The sequence below is a fragment of the Crinia signifera genome, chromosome 3 (assembly GCF_055691185.1).
Source record: "Crinia signifera chromosome 3, ASM5569118v1, whole genome shotgun sequence".
In the NCBI taxonomy this organism is placed as follows: domain Eukaryota; kingdom Metazoa; phylum Chordata; class Amphibia; order Anura; family Myobatrachidae; genus Crinia; species Crinia signifera.
In genome coordinates, this window is record NC_139219.1 from 259,036,799 (window position 1) to 259,056,415 (window position 19,617).

Consider the following 19,617-nt stretch of genomic DNA (forward strand, 5'->3'; position numbering starts at 1 on the left):
GTGTTTTTGCACATGGACGCACATCATCCTGGGTTTTTGTTCAGTGGAAAAGGATCCCTAAAACCCCCCTGGGTCCAGTTACCCAGGAATCCAACCTGGGGAACTTGCAGTGCTGGACGCGCTTAGGGCATGGGTTAAGGGGCATTGTAAATGGGTAATCTGGGTAATTTGAATGCATATGAAGAGCCTAGACACCAAGGTTTGGCACCAGCAGAAAAGGGCTAATTAGCAGATCTGACCTGGCCTGGACTGAGGTCGGATTTGAGATTTTTTTTGGAAAAGGGGTATTAAAGAGGTCAATGCCTGCAGTGTGATCAAATCATGTCAGACACACCCACCCAACCGGGTGTGGTATTGGGGTCCGACAGTCAGGATCCCGACAGTCATTATCCCGACGTCGGGATCCCGACTGGACGGACCCAGACAGCATGGCGAGTGCAACTAAGCACCTTGCGGGCACGGTGGCTCCATACGCGAGCCATCTATTCTATTCTCCCTCTATGGGGGTTGTGGACCCCCAGGAGGGAAAATAGCAGGTGGCCGTCGGGAACCCGGTTGTCGTCGTTTTGACATTCCGGATCCCGACGTCAGATGAATGCCTGTTGGGATCCCGACTGTCGGGACACCATCCGGCACCCCACCCAACCAGGGCTCATAGTGGATGTCAGCCAGAGGGTGACTCATCTGACAGCAGCAGTGCTGAAGCCATCCATCAGACACCTGCTATAGATGTACTGCATGCTGTATGTTGATAGTGAAAGTTGCACCATTGCCATCCACGTGATAAACAGAAAGTGCCTCTGCCACACTTGTCCAGCATGACTGCAGCTAGTAAGGACATACTTCTCCAGCTCTCCAGAATGCTGTGGTGATTTGCACACAAACCACATTACAGTACATCAGCTTTGTACTTAAACAGTGCTAGTTGGCATTTCCTACAAATGTTACCTACTAAGGGTAGAGTAACATCGATTTCTATTCTTTAAAAGGGGATTAGGGATGGGTAAAAGCAGCATTGACACCGCTCTCATAATACAGTACATTGCCTCCTAGGAATTAGGCTGGGGGAAAATCCGTAGTGGAATAAGAAATATAACAGGACTATAGGTCTGATCATAGGGATTTATTATCATCAAGCACTTTGCTTTCAGACCAAAATACCACAACTTTAATTGCAATTTGGCCATTGCTATGGTTCTGTTAACTTAATCTTAATGCCCGGATGTTACTAGAGGCTTGAGTGGCATCATCAAGCCCTGACCCATGTTTTTGCTATGGGGTCCCTGATGCACTGTTCATCTAGAAAACCCTGTCTAATGCTCTTTTTAATCTTTTGTAGCAGAAGTTAAATAAGTCAAATAACCCTTTTAAATCATGCACACCTTATTACATGTGTATTACATTATTACATGTGTGTCACATTTTCTAGGTACTTAAAATGAGCTACAATAAAGTGAAAACTCTCCACAAGAACACATTCAGTGGTCTAAAGAATATGGTCCGGCTGCACATGGACCACAACAAACTGGAATTCCTGGCCCCAGAATCGTTCTACGGACTCACATCTCTGAAACTGGTGCACTTAGAAGGAAACGCAATACGGCAGCTGCACGCTGACACCTTTGTTACTCTGCGCTACGTACAGATATTTAAGACATCATCCATAAAACATATCTATCTGTCTGACAACCAGTTATCGTCACTGCCTAAAGAAATGTTCTTCTATTTGAATGAATTAGAAGGGCTTTACCTGTATGGAAACTTCTGGTCCTGTGACTGTAACCTGCAGTGGCTCACGGAACTGGGGCAGAAATCTAAAGGTATTTCATTCTCTGTTCATGGTCCTTTAATAAACATGGGATGATCTGTACACACTTTTAAGTGAAAATGTTTGGTCCTGCATACAGGGCCGGCGCCACCACTAGGCAGCATTAGGCATTTGCCTAGGGTGCCGGCCACTGGAGGGCGGCAGTTCGGAGAGAAGAGTGAAGTGTAAAGTGCTGCCCGCTGACGTCCATCATCATCCGCCGGGCGGCAGCGCGGGAAGCGCTTCTGGGTTTGAAAACACTGGCCGCATGCTGATTGGCTCGACGGGGCTCTGTAAGTTGCTGTGGGCATGGCAGGTACCCCTCAGATGGTGCGGACACCCCCTGTAGCCGGTGGCCACCGGGGCGCCCCCATCACACCTCGCCTGGGGCGCTCCGGTGCCTTGCACCAGCCCTGCCTGCATACTTTCAAATCCACCCATATATTGTGGATCTGGACTGAACCAAAACCCCTGAGGAGATCTGACTCGAATCATCCCCTGATTCGAATTGTCCCGAGATTTATGATTCCTATTTTAAATTTGAATTTAGGACTTTGGATTACAAATTGACTGAGTTTAGCTGGTTTATAGGGGGGGGGGGGGGGGGGGTTTATATCGATTTTTATTATTGATTTTCAATTTTATTCAATTTCAATTTTATTCAATTTATTTTAAACTTTGCCAAATCCAAAACATTATGACTACTCCAAGACGCCTACTTTCTGTTATTCACCTTGCGGATGGCTAGCAAAGAAAGAAAGTTGCAAGACCCCAGCCATCCAATAGATTCAATAGCCATCCATCATCATCAATTTCACCTAGTTTAATAGAGTAAAGTAGCAGGATAAGAGTGTTCTCATCTAGCGTGAGTCACGGTCCTGTCCACTTGTGTGACTGTTTTAGTGAACATAGGGATATTACTATATCATTGCATTAGGAGGGTAACTGTGGCAAGCTGGGAAACATCCTGGTCTGGATGCACCAAAGGTAAAAATGTGGTCAAAAATGTATTTTTCGGAGGTTTAGCTGCATATCTCATATGCACCCAGCGCGTAATATGATACATTCTGGATCTTGAACCCAGTAGGGCTTCTTTTCGCAATGTGCATTGAGAGAGATTCAATCGGATCCTTCTGCCATTATGCTTTCGTGAATGATGGGAGGCATGCAAAGCTTGATTCATCCCATCCAGTGACAGATAGCGGTAGGAGTAGAGATGCTGTAGAAAGAATATTGGGGGAAATTTACTAAAGGAAATTTGTATAAAATAGGATGTATTTGTATCTAGAAATACACTTATTTTTGACATTTACTATCCCGAAAATAGCACATCAATATGACTACGAATTGCCGTATTTTTGGGATAGTAAATGTCAAAAATAAGTGTATTTCTGGATACAAATACACCTATTTTTTTACAAATTTCCTTTAGTAAATTTCCCCCATTGTGTCAATCACACCTCTGTATGTAGCACACTGCAGTATTCACTGGTCCGAGCATTAGGACTGATGAATATACAGAAACGTAGAAGAAAATCTGCTTACTGCAAGCACTTATTAAAATATGGGGCAGGCATTTGTTGAAGGACACATGAAGTAAAGGTCATGTTGTAGACTTGAAAAGTTATTTCTTTTAAATAAACAATATATAAAACTACCCCATTAAACATTTTTATGTGTTTCTTTCCCTAGACCTAATCAAATGCAAGAGAGATCGTTCAGGACAACAGTGTCCACTTTGCTCAAGCCCGGAGAGCAATAAAGGGAAGTCACTAGATGAAATATCATCCCAAGATCTTGCTTGTGTTAAGCCAACAATAGACAACATCTTCAAGGTTAAAAACGTGAGCATTTCTGAGGAAAGCTGCTTCACCGCAGTATCAGCCAAAGACTTTGTGACACCAGTTGGATCTCTCATCCTAAATATGACAGACAGGTTTGGGAATGAAGCCAACTTGGAATGTAGTGTCCAGAGACCAACCAAATTGTCCGAGATCATGCTAGAAAGAAAGGAAGAATACACGTTAATGAGGACTACATTTTCCTCCTTTCTAATATGTAACATAGATTATGATTACATTCAGAAGTTATGGGGCATATTAGCGATGTACAGTGATTCGCCAATGAAACTCAAGCGAAACCTCTTGCTTACAAAGACACCGTTCATCAGTTACAAATACAAGCAAGTGGGGTCTGGGGATGATACAGTCACTGACATTGAAGCAGAGCTTAGAGGGGACCCAAACTGGCTGATGCAGGACTTGTTGACATTACAACTGGACAGGACAGCTACAACCCTCAGCACACTACATATCCGTTACTTGACAGATATATTTGTCACAATTCCAAATGCTGTTGAAAACCCTACGCAAAACAACTGGGTTATGATTCTCAAGAGCAACCAGACACAGACAGAGTATACTTCAGTGATTGGAGGAACTGTGGAGATGGACTGTCAAGTAGTAGGTGAACCTGTACCAAGCATTGAGTGGCTTCTTCCTGATGGAAGTAAGATCAGAGCTCCATATATGAGCAAAGAGGGAAGGATAACAATTAAAGAAAATGGAAAGTTTGTTTTGAAAGCAGCTGATAATTATGATAGTGGAGTTTACCATTGTATTGCTACAAATAATGTGGATGTGGATGTTCTTACATTTAGAATTACTGTGGTAAGCAATGATGTAGAGGAAAAAACTTTAAATGGGGCGGAACTTTCAGTTTATAGCGGGGATGTGCTCTATCTTCCGTGCGGTTCAAAAGGAGTTCCTGATGCATCTGTGAGCTGGATACTACCAGATCATTCTGTGCTACATGAAACATCAAGGAACAATCTAATTTTCTCCAATGGAACCCTAAAAATCCAAGCCATAGCACAGAAAGAGCAAGGACATTTTAGATGCTTAGCAGCTAATCAATATGGTGTGGACATGCTGACACACAAAGTATTGGTGAAAGAGAGAAAAATAACCATCCTCAATAAAAAAATTCAGCAAGATCAAATGGAGGATAGAAATGATGAAGGATCGGGCAATGAAGACATAAAAGAACGCGACCGCTCTGTGACTAGAAAAGCCATTGCACGTAAAAGACTTCCAGCTGTACGTAAGGCCAGCAAACCTGGTGGTCAGGATAAAGGAAACACATTGGTTCGGAGAAGAAATAGAATACACCAACGACTAAGGGGACAAAGGAGGCAGTTTTCTAAAAGCACACAAATTGATCCCCAGCGCTGGACAGAGATCTTACAAAAAACGAAAGAGAACTCGGTTAGCAAAAAAATATCAACCCAAGGTATGAAAAGTTCAGCCAAGGAAGAAAGTGAAGTAGAAAGGGTCTCTGGAGAGGTGGAAGAAGCATCTGGTGAAGAGCTACTTCCAGTGAATGAAAATTTCTTGATAATAACAGAAAAATATTCATCTGTAACAATGTTAAATACAATACCTACAGTTCCTGCAGCCACTGTCTCGAATACACCTTTATGGACTACAAATGCAATATCTGCAATACAAACTGAAAAGAATAAAGATAGCTTCGAAATGCCTAAAATAAATACAGAAGCTACAGTGAGCATTCCAGAAATAACAACATCAAAGGAATTACTTATCGGAACAAGTCCAGATTATTCTGACATTTTGTCACATACTACAAGCAACCATCGTGATAAATCATACAATCGAAGCATCTTAAAAACAACAATAGCCACAATTCAAGAACCTCCATCCCCTACAGGTGGACAGTATCTGACATCCAGGGATGTAACTACCAACCCGGTGCTGAAATCTCCTTATACCATATCTGGTAGAATCAAATCTGATAATAACAATTTTACCACCACCTTCAAACCTTCAACTGCAACCCCACCATTTGTCATTACAAGTCCAGCTGTTACCAGCAGTACTCCTTATGCTACAATACCAGACATTACAACCAAATTAACAACTGCGGTTGCTGATTTTGATTATACAACCCAGAATTACATTACAGATCCAGTAACAACGGAACATGAGCTACAAGTTACAACTCAGTTTGACACCAACAGCCCTGTAACTACATCTGGTTATTTTAGCAGCCTGTCTGAAGACGTAATTACTAACCCACCACCAGAAATAAGCTTTATAAGTAGAAGCCCTCCAAATGCCTTCAAAAACCCAACAGCAGCATCTTATGACTTTTCTGCTACACTGAACAATGTTTCTTCACATCCACCAACCACATCAAGCCAACTTCATGTAACCAAGCAGAGTGAAAACATCACTCCTGCATCAATGAATCCAACCCCTGGAAGACCCATATTTACTACTGCCATGAAAGAAGTTCCAACAACACCAAATGCTTACTTACCTATTACATCTACATCAGAATATGGAACACAACATTTGTTACATTCCAAAAATAAACTTTCTACTCAACCAGAGTTTCACAGAACAAAAAGTCCACAATATTCATTTACAAGAGACGAAGTAGAAGGAAACGTTGTTAGCATTGATTCTTCAACAAAGTCAAGCACTAAATTGTTCCTTTCACAAACTGACATTGGGCCCATATACTTTCACAGCACTCAGAAAATAATTTCACCGGGGCTGCCAGCTGGCTCAACAATCATTACTCATCAACAGATTCAGATAGTGAAAGACGTTACACAACAGGTGCCAACACTTAGGCGGTTTGGCCGTAGAAAATTTAATGGAAGAAGACGCATTATAAGGCCTGATCGCATTCCAAATATAAGAGCACATCAATTTAAATTTGGAAAATTAGACAATAGTGAGGCCAAAACGACTCAAACTGTGGTTTCTGAGATCAAAAAACAAGAGCAGCTTTCCTTCAGCACTATACCTTCAAGTACTTATGTTCCATTACCGACGCAACAGTCTACTATAACAACTCCAGAGACTTTGGATGGAAGAGAAACAGATTTTGTGGCTACAACAATCAAAAGCATTAATACTGACAAAGCAACTGATATTTATTTCACATCTTCTCATTCGTCCACCCAAAGAATTCCACAAGTTAGCACAGTAGGCCTGTCTGTTTCAGATAAAGTCCAGATGGGTTTCAGACATACACAAGATGTGACAACACATATGCCAACAACAATTCAGGCAAATGGAAAGGAAGAATCATTGAGATCCACCGTTGCTCAATCCACCCTCAAACCTCATCCTGTATCCAAAATAATTAGAAGAAAAATTCCCTGGCATAGATTGTTTGCAAACAATCCGATAATGCAAAGGGAAATACTTATGAAACTTAGAAAAAATTCCCATTTGGCATCTGCAATTACTACTCCACTTCCACAATCAGAATCCGTAGTTAGTAAAGGTGCTACTACCATGGTTATACCAACACAGTCTACATACAGCAATTTAAAGGCATATACTAACACACCTTTAGAAGTGGATGAGAGCACAATAGATAGTAGTCCAATGAGTGCTAAAGCAGCAACTGTAAAGTATACTACTAGTGCCAAAGTCACTCCCAATATTGTTCACCCTACCAGGGCTAAAATAGCAACAACTGTGATTCAAAAGACCAGTGCTCAAGCAAAAGCTACTAAAGTTTTTCCAGCCAGTGCTAAAGTGTCAACCACTGCCAAAACAGCAACAACTGCCATTTATCCAACAAGTGCTAAAGCTGCACCAATAAGCATTTATCCAACCAGTGCTAAAGCATCAACAACTGCCATTTATCCAACCAGTGCTAAAGCAGCAACAACTGTAGTTTATCCGAACAGTCAAACTATTGCAGTAACTGTAATCAATCCAACCAGTTCCAGTGCTGCAACGACCGCAACTCACTTAGCGAAATACTTTAATTTCATCCCTAATAAAAGTACTATCTCTACAACAGCAAACCCATTGGCTCCTGTAACTACTGATAGCGTAGGAAGACACCGATTCCTCAGAAGAAAAAGACCACGGAAAAAATATTCTTTCAGCAACTCATTGCCAAAAAACACTTGGAAGTCATCAACGACTCCCGGTGTATCATCTACATACCCAGAGAAAACAACCAAGGCTCATACAAGTGTTCCAATACCTAAACTCAAAGTTAGTACTGTTACAGAGGCACCAACCACAAGACTGTACAGTTCAGAAAATGATATTCCTCTTACTACTGCCAAAAAACATTACTGGACCAATACATCAAAGGCCCCTAAACTATCCTTACACCCATCACCTATAATAAATGGCGTAGATGCACTAACAACTCCATATCTAGAAACATCTGATAATAATTATATAGCTACATCCGACCAAGCCCTAAACAGAAATATCCCTTTTAGGCAAGAGTTTGCCACTACACTTAAAACAAAGACATACTCAACATACAAGACAGATATAATAAGTAGTACAACGTCTCCACCATCAGTGATCATCAGCAGTGTGACTGATCCATCACCCCTAATGATCCCAAGCACAGCCCAACCTCCACTTGTATCTGAAAGGAAGACATCTCCTAGTGTTACAATCCATCCTGATCCAAAAGCACCACAGAGAAATGTACATATAATAGCACATGTTCCACATGTATTGAAGAAACCTGCCTCTTCGATGACCACACAACAGATTGGTAAGAAAACAACTGAGTGGATAGAAGAAATCCCCTCCAACAATACCCGCTCAAAGCCTCGTATAGTGGGAGGTAGAGCTGCAAGTTTCACAGTGTTTGCAAATTCAGATGCCTTTATTCCGTGTGAGGCCACAGGAAATCCAGCACCTACCATACTGTGGACAAAAGTGTCTTCAGGTGAGGCTAATAACTGACTGTTGTGCGGTGTGCATGCTGATATTTCATAGAGAGGCTATACTGATGTAATGTTGACATGCAGGAAGGTCGACATGAGTCTAGGTTGACATGGGTTAAGTCGACAGGGTCATTAGGTTGACATGGGTTAGGTCAACAATCAAAAGGCCAACATGGGTTTTTTCACTGTTTTTTGAGCCGACATGTGCCGACAGGGAGTATTTCATGCCCTACCATCGACTAGGGCATGGTGGGGGAATAAAATAGTGTGGCGAGCGTAGCGAAGCACAGAGCCCAAAGCATGGCGAGCGCAGCCATGCTTCGGGCTCGACTGTGTTGACATTTGGGTAAAAAAACAGTAAAAAAAACATGTCGACCTTTTGACTGTCGACCTAATGACCATGTCGACCTAACATAATTTCGACCTTCCTGCATGTCGACCTAGACACATGTCGACCTACTGACTGCCTAACAACTTGCTGGTGACCAAATGATCCACACCCATATATACTAGTATATACACTATACCTATACTGTTCTAAGGTGTTACCTATACAAATGCTTTGTTACAAAAACGGAAATTAGATAGTGGATGTGTTTGGTGCTTGAGGAGGGGAGGGGTTGGTACAACAGACATGGGGGGGGGGGGATTCAGGCTGGTTACAAATCCAAACTCGTTTTTTGATGGGCAAAACCATGGGCCTTATTCTAGTTCACTCTTTTCTTGAAATTCTTCTTAGATGGACAAGACCATGTGCACTGCAGGTGGGGCAGATGTAACTTGTGCAGAGAGAATTAGATTTGGGTGTGGTTTTACTTCAAAGTGAGATCTATATTGCAGTGTAAAAATAAAGCAGTCAGTATTTACCCGGCACAGAAACAAAATAACTCACCCAAATCTAATTCTCTCTGCACATTTTACAGCTGCCCTCCTGCAGTGCACATGGTTTTGTCCATCTAAGAAGGATTTTGTCAGAGTGAACTAGAATAAGGCCCCATGTGCACTGCAGGTGGAGCAGATGTAACATGTGCAGAGAGAGTTAGATTTGGGTGGGGTATGTTCAAACTGAAATCTAAATTGCAGTGTAAGAATAAAGCAGCCAGTATTTACTGTGCACAGAAACAAAATAATTCACCCAAATGTAACTCTCTCTAAACATATTACATCAGCCCCACCTGCAGTGCAGCATGGTTTTGTCCATTAAAGAAGGAGTTTGCTTTTGGAAAGAAAACTGAATCGGGACCATTGTGATAATTAGTATCAATATCACTCGTATGTATCCTCTCGGCATAGAGATTGCCTGATTGTATTGCAAATATAAAAGAAAAGAACAAATGTGTCCTCTTTCCTCCATAAGGGCATTATTCCTTAAGTGCCCATCTTAACTATTTTGGTGGCAATTAGTAAATTGATGATTTTATATATTGGCCCCATTACTAAGTTGGACCTTCATTACTACTACTTTCTATTGCAGACATTGAATGGTTGGGGCTCCACAACTAATCTTGATATATAAAGACAAAATGTCAGAGCGCAAATCTATAGTATAGCCACCTGGGTCTGCAGCTGTCTCTAATAAGGGGATACCCCACCCCTTAAAACAAAATACAAAAGGGAAAGAGATTTTAGAGATAGCGCTGAGCCAGGTATATATTTCAAATATTTTATTTTAAAACAGATATATGTGTGCTGTTTGTATTCAGCAATAAAATATACACAATGGAATATTACAGTACAGGTACCGGCCAGTACCACACAATAATATAAAAAAGCAATTGCAAAAAAAAAAAAAAAAAAAAAATATATATATAAAAAAGAAAGGGTTCTGATTGTAGGAACCTCCTTATAAGATAGTCTCTACTGCGCCTACAGCAAATATAGGGTTAGTGAGGTTAGTGTTTGGTGGGGTTAGGTAATCACCAGGTTAATATTTCCACGTTTCAAGCAGCAGTTTTTGCCCATTGGTTAGCTCTCTCACAGCTCCATGTTAGTAGGTAGCATGCATGCTTTGAATAATATAGGTTAATTATATAACACAGAATATAAGGCTCGATTGAGCTAAAACTTGCCACTCCTCCGGTTTTGACCTTTAGTATAAGGTGGTGGTGTCCCGGCTGCTGATTCCTTGCACTGCAATGCAGCCTTTTGGGGTTCTTCCACACTTGGGAGTCGAGTGGCTGGAGACTCTGCGTGGCGTGTTTGTACCGGCACCTGGCTAGTTCTTGACGCGTTTCCCCGCCTTTAACTCAGCGGCTTCTTCAGAAGAGTAGGTATTCTTGATCTTGATATATGTAGATGTATTACACCTGGTAAAGTGATAAAGTTGAAGGTGATAAAGCACCAACCAATTAGCAGTGTTGGAAAAATGACAGGAGATGAGTTGGCTGGTGCGTTATCACCTCTTTATCAACACTTTATCACTTCACCAGGCTTAATACATCGGGTTGGGATCATATGGTCGACCACAGGAAGGTTGACATTATTAAGGTCGACACACTCAAAAGGTTGACATGGGAAAGGTCAACAGTCAAAAGGTCAAATGGGGTTTTCCCATTTTATTTGTCCCGAATGTTGACACCGTCGACATGGACACCGTATCGGTGCACCATATCCGCTCGCCATGCTTCGTGCACGGTGCCTTGCTGCGCTCGGCACACTATTTTATTCTCCCTCCATGTCCTAGTGGATCGTCCTAGGCCTGTCGACCTTCAGTGGTCAACCTAGTGACAATATAAATATACATCTGCCCCTGTATTACAATAACTTCCCTTTGGGGGCAGACTATGGGCAGTATTCAATGAGAAAAATTTGCCGTGTTTTATGGTGAGTTTGTGCTTTTCTCGCATTGGACGGAGACTTTTGCTCTCAAAAAGCGAGCAACCCTATTCAATGTGCACTTCTCGCCGTCTTTCTGAGTGATTTTCGCCGTGTCTCTCCGTGTAGCAATTCTCCATCTTATCATGGAGAAGTGGAATGTGAACTTTTAAAATAAAAGTTTTTTTGTTTGAATTTTGGTGTAAAAAAATCAGGAATTTTATTCTGAGAAGGGGCATGCTATTCTTATTCATGTGCTTATAGCACATGAATATATATTAAATTTTTAAAAAAAAATATATATATATATATATTTTTTTTACACAGAGCAGCCAGCAGGGGGCCGGGAGCCGAGCTGCTCATTACATATTCATATATTCACTGCACCCGATCATTACATATGCACGATCGGGTACAGTGAATACACGGTCCCCTGTTGGCTCTCCCGGGGGGGGGGGGGGGCAGCCTGTGCTGCCTGGCTCCCGGGAAGCCCACCTCCCCCCCACATATGTTCTGGGGCAGGCAGGGAGACTTCCATCTCCCTGCCTGCCACCGTCCCACGGCTCCCTGCAGGGGTTAAGATTCGCCGCGAGGGGCAACTCGCCCCTCCGACATTGAATACTGGGAGAGCGAGTGGCAGCCAGCCCTCCAGAACACAGCGAGTGTGCAGCGAATCCTAAACAGGATTCGCTGCACACGGCGATATTTCTCATTGAATACTGCCCTATGGCTTGTTACATGCTAATTATGCATCCTTCATGGGCCGGCGAAAGATGCTCTGAAATCAAATGTTTGGAAACACCCTCCAGAAATTCTCTGTTTTCCCCTGGGCACCTTAGTGGTTATTGCCTGGTGATCAGTAAAATGAACCTGCAATGTAGAGATACTTGTAGAGCCAGCAGATGGGGGAAACATTTAATGTGCACAGTCTCTGCTATCCTGGTACCTACACAGGCGTAACTGGATATTTGTAGGCCCCATAGCAAAAGTTTGTAAGGGGCCCCCTTATTTAGCAACTGATGATGATAAATGTATGTCAAACATATTGCTTAGATGGTAAATATGGGCCCCCTTCAGCTCTGGGCCCCATAGCAGCTGCACCCCTTGCACCTATGGTTGTTGCGCTCTTGTACACACTGGGAAAACCTTCATTTGAAAAATCTGAGTCCTTGCTATAAAACAATGTTGTGAAATCTCTGTTCTATAGAAAAAAGTAAGGAAATAACCCATCATTTAATGCAGCAGGGGCCTGATTCAGTAGTACACTCTGATTCAAATACCCACAAAGATTACCGATTCCCAAACCTGTGTTACTCATTTTATTATCAATTGGCCAATTCAACTGAATAAATTATATTTTTTAATTAGACAAAAATACTGTATAATATTTTTTCTTGATGGAGAAAAATACCCAATGATTTATTGTCGTATCGTGACTATGCAGTTTATTTTATTATAGTACTAGCTGACCCGTCCGGCGTTGCCCGGGAAAACCTTTGGTTTTTATTATTTCCAAAATTGCTGAAAAATGTAATCTTACAGTATGCTGTGCCAAAGACCTAAGATTGTAATTTGTTATAGATTCCACCATAATGTTAGAATGTGTTTGCATTGACACTCAATGATGGCAATGAAATCAGGTGTGGTGTTGTTGTTTGAAACACAACGCTCCTGAGTTGATAACTTGTATGTGTTGATAAATTCCACATCCACTCCTGAGATTTAGCACCTATGACATACCTTCCAACATCTGAGGGTCAGAAATTTGTACAAAATCAGAAAGGGACGTGGCCACACCTCCATTTCTATACTTTCAATGGTACAGTTTTTGGGTGTGTAATTACAGGCACTGAGTGCGTGGAGACCGGGGTGGGCATTACTTACCCCACCATAATTAATTCAAAATTCACCGCTCCCTGCCACTGCCGCTCCCCTCACCGATCCTGCCAGCAACAGTCTCTGAGGTCTGGAGATCTGTAAAGCACATGCACCAGGCATCTCTACCAAACAGTGTTGCAGCCACTGAGTGTGGGAGCAGGTCCGCGGGCCTGGCCACATGACATCATGACTCGATGCACGCTAACCGCACCACTGCAATGCACCACTGGGAACGGGTGCAATGGGCCAAATTCTTTCCTACACCCACCAGGCCAATACACCGATCCAGCCATCGCAATCATAAATGGGTGCATTGATAAGGTTTGGAGTGTAATAAGTTGAAGAATAAGACTGAGAAAAAGATTTGCCATGTTAAAGTGTACAATTTACTCAATAAATTGTGAAAACATATATACGTGTACATAGAAGTACAATTAAAAAATGAAAGTAGGATGAAAAAATAAGTTCTGATTCAAACTGATAATTGTTTTGATGGGGGTGGGTTTCGAAACAAATCTATAGGTGGGTGGGAGTATGGATATTGTGGGCATAATTGGTGTTTGGTACACCTACAGGGGGTCCTCAATTGATGGGATTTTCAGTACAGTGTCACAGTGTCACCATAGTGGGATTCCCAAATGGGGTCCAGGTGGTCTTTCAGGGACCCTTTACAATCCCATAGGTCTCTCCTCCTTGAGCCTACAGTCTCCCTAATGATAGTCAATCACCGAGGGAGACCGTAGGCTCCAGGAGAAGAGACCAACGGGATTGTAAAGGCACCCCTAAAAGACCACCTCAACCCCAATTGGAAATACCCCTATAGTGACACTGAAGTGAAAATTTCTCATCAACTGGGGACCCCCTGTGGGTGTATAAAACACTAATTATGCCCACAATATCCATACCCCCTCCACCTATAGATTTGTTTCACAACCCACCCCCATCCCAACAATTATCAGTTTGAATCAGAATTTAATTTTTAATCCTACTTTCATTGCTTGATTGTACTTCTATGTACACATATTTATTTCACGATTTATTGAGTAAATTGTACACTATAACGTGACAAATCTCCATCTCAGCCTTTTTCTTCAACTTCTTACACTCATAACTTCAAACAAATACATGCAGCGCTCATGCCCATCGACCAAATATTATCTATGAGCCAAAAGAGTCTGGGAAACCCTTAAGGCAGAGCAGTGCCTGATATCCAACTGACTAACAGGGTGAGTGCAGTGTACCCACATTGTATTGATCAACGGGTGCAATGGCCAGGCCAAAGATTTCTCAGTGCAACTGGCCGGGGTGCGCAGAGATGGATATGGGAAAAAAAGAAAAGCCGGTACATTAGGTACAGTTTTTATTAGCCGGTACAGACTGTTAAATAAACGGCAAATTATTTTTTTATGTGTTTGTGTGTGTTACTGTTTTTGAGTGTGTGTTCTAGTGTATGTGTGTGTTGTGTTGTATGTATCTGCCCAATGCATAAGTGTGTGAGGTGTGCTATGTATATACAGTATGTGTATGTGTGTGTTGTGCCTTTGTGTATCTGTGCAGTTCTTAAGTATGTGTTTTGTGTGTTGTACTGTTTTTTTTATGTGTGTGGTGAACGTGGGTGTGTGTTGCGCTGTTAGAGCTATGTTATGTGTGTGTGTGTGTGTGTTGAATGTATCTGCCCAATGTGTAAGTGCGTAAGGTGTGCTATGTATAAATGTGTGTGTGTGTGTGTAGTGTGCTGTGTGTATCTGTGCAATGTTTGTGTGTGTTCTTTGTATTGTACTGTTTTTGGGTGCGTGTTGTAGTGAATGTGGGTGTGTGTTGTACCGTGAGTGGTGTGTTATGTGTGTTTGTTGTGTTATGTGTATCTGCTAACTGTGAGGTGCACTACATATATATGTGCGTGTAGTGTGCTGTCCGTATCCTGACAATGCTTAAGTGTGTGTGTTCTGTGTGTTTCTGTATCTGCACAATGTTGAAGTCTGTGTGTGTTCTGTGTGTTTGTTGTACTGTTTTGGGGCGTGTGTTGTAGTGTATATGGGTTTTTGTTGTACTGCATGTGGTGTGTTATGTGCGTGTTTTGTTGTGTGTATCTGTCCAATGTGTAAGTGTGTGAGGTGCGCTACCTATAGATATGTGTGTTGTGTGCAGACGTGGTGTACTGTGTGTGTGCGCGTGTACAATATGTACGTGTGTATGATGTGTGGTCTATGTATATCCTCAGTTATTCCTAATTGTTTAAAGCCTTCACCATAATGTTAGAATATGTAATGCATACTCAATGACAGCAATGATATCAGGTGTGGAGTTGTTCCTTCGACAACGGTTTCCCCGATCGTCAATCTTTTCCCCAGATCATCAATGAAGGCAAATTAAAACTTTCTTTTAAATTAAAAAAATTCTAAGTGAAATTTCCCAAAACTGGCTTCGAGGTGCACACCAGCAGGTCCAGAGGTACCTTGTTGCCAAATTTGGAAGCTCTGAGTGCCACGGTGTGCCCGCAATGCAACAGACACGCACACACACACACACATGCACACAGACTGTTCAACTTATTATATAGATTTTTATAGCTTATTTTTGATAACTAAAACTAAAATTTTATTCCATTACAGGGACTTTTGTGTCAAAGGCAAAACGGGGAAATAGGATGGAAGTTTTCCCGAATGGTACCCTCTCCATTGCTAGTGTGAGTGTCCAGGACCGCGGACAGTACCTTTGTGTTGCTAATAACCAGTATGGCTCGGACCGGCTACTTGTTACACTCTCTGTTATAACATACCCTCCCAGGATCATACAGGGCAGATCGAGAGAGATTACAGTTCACTCGGGTAATAATGTCAATGTAAAATGCCAGGCAGAAGGCAGACCTTTCCCCACAATTACCTGGATACTGGCTAATGAGACCATTGCATCTGAGAAGACCGAAAATAATCACAAAGTTTATGTACAACCGGACGGTACCCTGACCATTAAAGAAGTGACATTATATGACCGTGGGATTTATAAGTGCTTGGCTACTAATATAGCTGGAGCTGACACCTTTACAGTAAAGATTCAAGTGATTTCTGCTCCCCCAACTATTTTAGAAGACAAGAGACAGACAGTTGTAGTGCACCCTGGGGAGAATGTGAAACTTCATTGCACTGCAAAAGGAAATCCCAACCCAATTGTTCATTGGGTAGCATTTGATGGAACGAAAGTTAAACCTTTGCATTATGTTAATTCAAAGTTGTTCCTGTTCTCCAATGGAACCCTCTACATAAGACAAGTGGAGTCCTCAGACGATGGGAATTATGAGTGCATAGTGACCAGCTCTACTGGCTCTGAAAGAAGAGTCGTCAGTCTCGTGGTACAGAGGAGTGATTCCATTCCAAAGATTACTCATGCATCTCCTAAATACACAGAAATGAATTTCGGAGACAAATTAATGCTAAACTGTAGCGCAACTGGGGACCCAAAGCCAAAGGTAATGTGGAGGCTGCCATCCAAAGCCGTGGTGGATCAGTGGCACAGGTAAATAAAACCACTTTTAGCACAGTTTAGTAGTATGGTGGAAGTGATGATACTGTAATTCAGTGTTTTCCATGGATAAGCAACTAATAAAAGTCACTCTTTTAATTATATACTGTATATTGTACTTTAACTGGAGTGTGAGAACATAACAGGCCAAATGTAATAGAGTTCGGCAGCCATGGGGGATGCCAGTCGAACGAGGATGTTTTTTAAGGGGCAATCATGTACAAGGCAAACCATGCCTTGCAAAAGGGTTCGGTATGATTTACCTACGGTCAAAATGCCGACATGGTCAAAATACTGACATTTAAAATATAGACAGGTCAAAAAGTATACACAAGTTTTTCATAATTTTTTTTTGGTCTGTATATCGACATAGGTCAACATGAATGAGTATGAGTGTACCGCGTCCCCTAGCATGAGTCGCTGCACGCGCCATGCTTCGAGCACGGTGATTTGCTGCGCTCGGTACACTATTATATTCTCCCTCCATGTCCACTGGGATGGTAAAGTATAATTAAGTTGGTTTCAATTAAAAAAATCATGAAAAACTCATGTCGACTTTTTGACCTGTCTACATTTTAAATGGCGGTATTTTGACCACGTCGGTCAATGGTTGGCGGTATTTTAATTGTAGGTATATTGACTGCATCCCCTTGCAAATGATTGGCCCTTTAAAAAAAAAAAAAACATCTGCTTTCTGCTGCCATCCTGCACGGCCCCAAATTTAAACTCTATTACATTTGGTTCCACAGCAGTTCTGTTATGGGGGACGGTGAAAAGAGTCCATGTCCTGGTCATGGGGGTTATTCAGAGCTGATCACGGCTGTGTGAATTCTCATGTCAATTGTCTATCAAATGCGTATGTGTGCTGATCATAGCGTGCATGCGTGAGGCCAAACAGCGACAACTATCTGCAATTTATTTATTTATTTATTTGTAATACCCTTGCAACTTAACTGACAGGATTGACTGATTGCAGGTCTCTGCGATTTCACACAGCAGTGATCGGGTCTGAATAATGCCTCGTCTGTAATGAATTCAAGACAGAAAAATCTAAATAGTTAGTAGAACTGATCAGCAATCCTCCTATAGAAAAAGTTTATTTGACTTTTATGGGAAAAAAATGGGATTTCTGCACAGTTAGGAGCAAAGGGAAAAAAGGAGCAATGGCGTATCGTCGGACTGATGCATGTCTAACTTTTGTCAATGTCTAACTAATGCATGTCTAACTTTTGTCCATGTATAAATAATGCGTTTATCCTTTGTCACTGTCTGCAGTGCTGTATTTCCCATTAGGTTTAATGGGCAGTTGCTCAGGGGCCCAAGGATTCTAGGGGTCCACCCCAATGGGGAAGATGGCACTGCCATGGGGAGCTGCTGCTGTGGCGGTGTGTGGCAGGCAGTGGGGTCTGGCCAATGGCAGCTAGAAGCTTGTAGTACTGCGCTATTTGTCGTGCGGCGGGCAGGAAGCTGCTTTTGAAAAGACTGGCCGGACGCTGATTGGCTAAATTCTCTCAGCCAATTAGCATCCAGCCATACTTTTCAAAATCAGCAGCGCTTTCTGCCCCGCTGCCTGACAAATAGCGCTACTGGCTCCCAGCTGCCTGGACCCTGCTGCTAAAGAATGGCCGGACGCTGATTGGCTTAATACTCTCAGCCAATCAGCGTCGCCCGGACAGTCTTTTCAAAATCAGCAGAGCTTCCCGCCGCCTGGCAAATAGCGCAGCGCTACAATCTGCCCAGACCCTGCTACACATAGGTTTGTGGTGGTAGGGCAGGTGCGCTAATGTTCTGCCCAGGAGCCCCCGCCAATGTTAAGATGGCCCTGACTGTCAGACTAATGCATGACTAACTTTTGTCAATGTCTGACTAATGCATGTCTAACTTTTGTCAATGTCTGACTAATGCATGTCTAATTTTTGTCAATGTCTAACTAATGCATGTCTAACTTTTGGTATCAACCTATTGAGTGTCTGACTGGATGTTATCCGTGAGCTACACCACACCCTAAAAACTTTGGACTAATGTGCCCGGTTGCTACTAATGCAGTTAGTGCAAATGGCTGTTGGATGGTGACTTTTGATAGAGCAAACACCATGATAGTTATGTGAGAGAACCCTTCACAATTACTTATGCTGCCCAGATATTTCTATTTATGCTCCTGCTGTAGTCATTTTTCTTTTCCTTTTTTTACATTTCTCAGTTGATAAAATGGCTGCTTATCTGCTATTAGTGTTGATGACAAGAATGTAACAAAGGAGTTTATTTATGAAGCGTCGGGCTATAAAACCCAGTACTTCTGATTGTGTCTGCGCCTAGTATGTAAAAGGGCAATGGTTTTACTAGCAACTTGGACATGGCCAGTAAAAGCATTGACCTATTAGATAGAATATATAAACACTATCAGAAGCACCAGGTTTTACAACCCAGCACTTTGTAAATAAACCCCATAGAATAGATTTATACAAGGAGTTCGTAAAGTCCTTCCCCAGTAGGGTGGCCAATCCCGGGATCGGCAGGATCCCAGGATTTCGCCCCAAAACTGCCGGGATTTCAATATCGGGAGTGGAGTTTCCAATCCCAGAATTTCGGGATTAGACTGCACATGCACAGTCTAATGCCGGGCACCCGCTGAGACGCTGACCTCCTGTTCCCAATATCCGGGCTGCGGCTCTAAGCAGCGTGATGGTCAGAGTCCACGCTGCGCAGGCCACGTCCACCATCTCCATGCTAACCAGGCCGCCCGCTTTAGGAGGCACCCTAGCTTTACTGTGCACCTCTGCCTCCCGCTCCACCAGCCGCTGCACCGGTGATTGAATGTGCAGGGCGGCCGCATTAGGGCACTGGGGACTTT

The 19,617-nt window shown here is 42.5% G+C and overlaps 1 protein-coding gene across 1 annotated transcript in view; it reads left to right on the forward strand.

The window, feature by feature from the left end:
• The window catches only part of IGSF10 (immunoglobulin superfamily member 10), a 36,588-nt gene that overhangs the window by 13,836 nt on the left and 3,135 nt on the right, over positions 1-19,617 (forward strand). Inside the window, exons 4-6 of the mRNA XM_083177936.1 lie at positions 1,430-1,820; positions 3,500-8,557; positions 15,860-16,760. Of these exons, the coding sequence (XP_083034062.1) occupies positions 1,430-1,820; positions 3,500-8,557; positions 15,860-16,760 (6,350 nt within the window). The remainder of the gene's footprint in view (positions 1-1,429; positions 1,821-3,499; positions 8,558-15,859; positions 16,761-19,617) is intronic.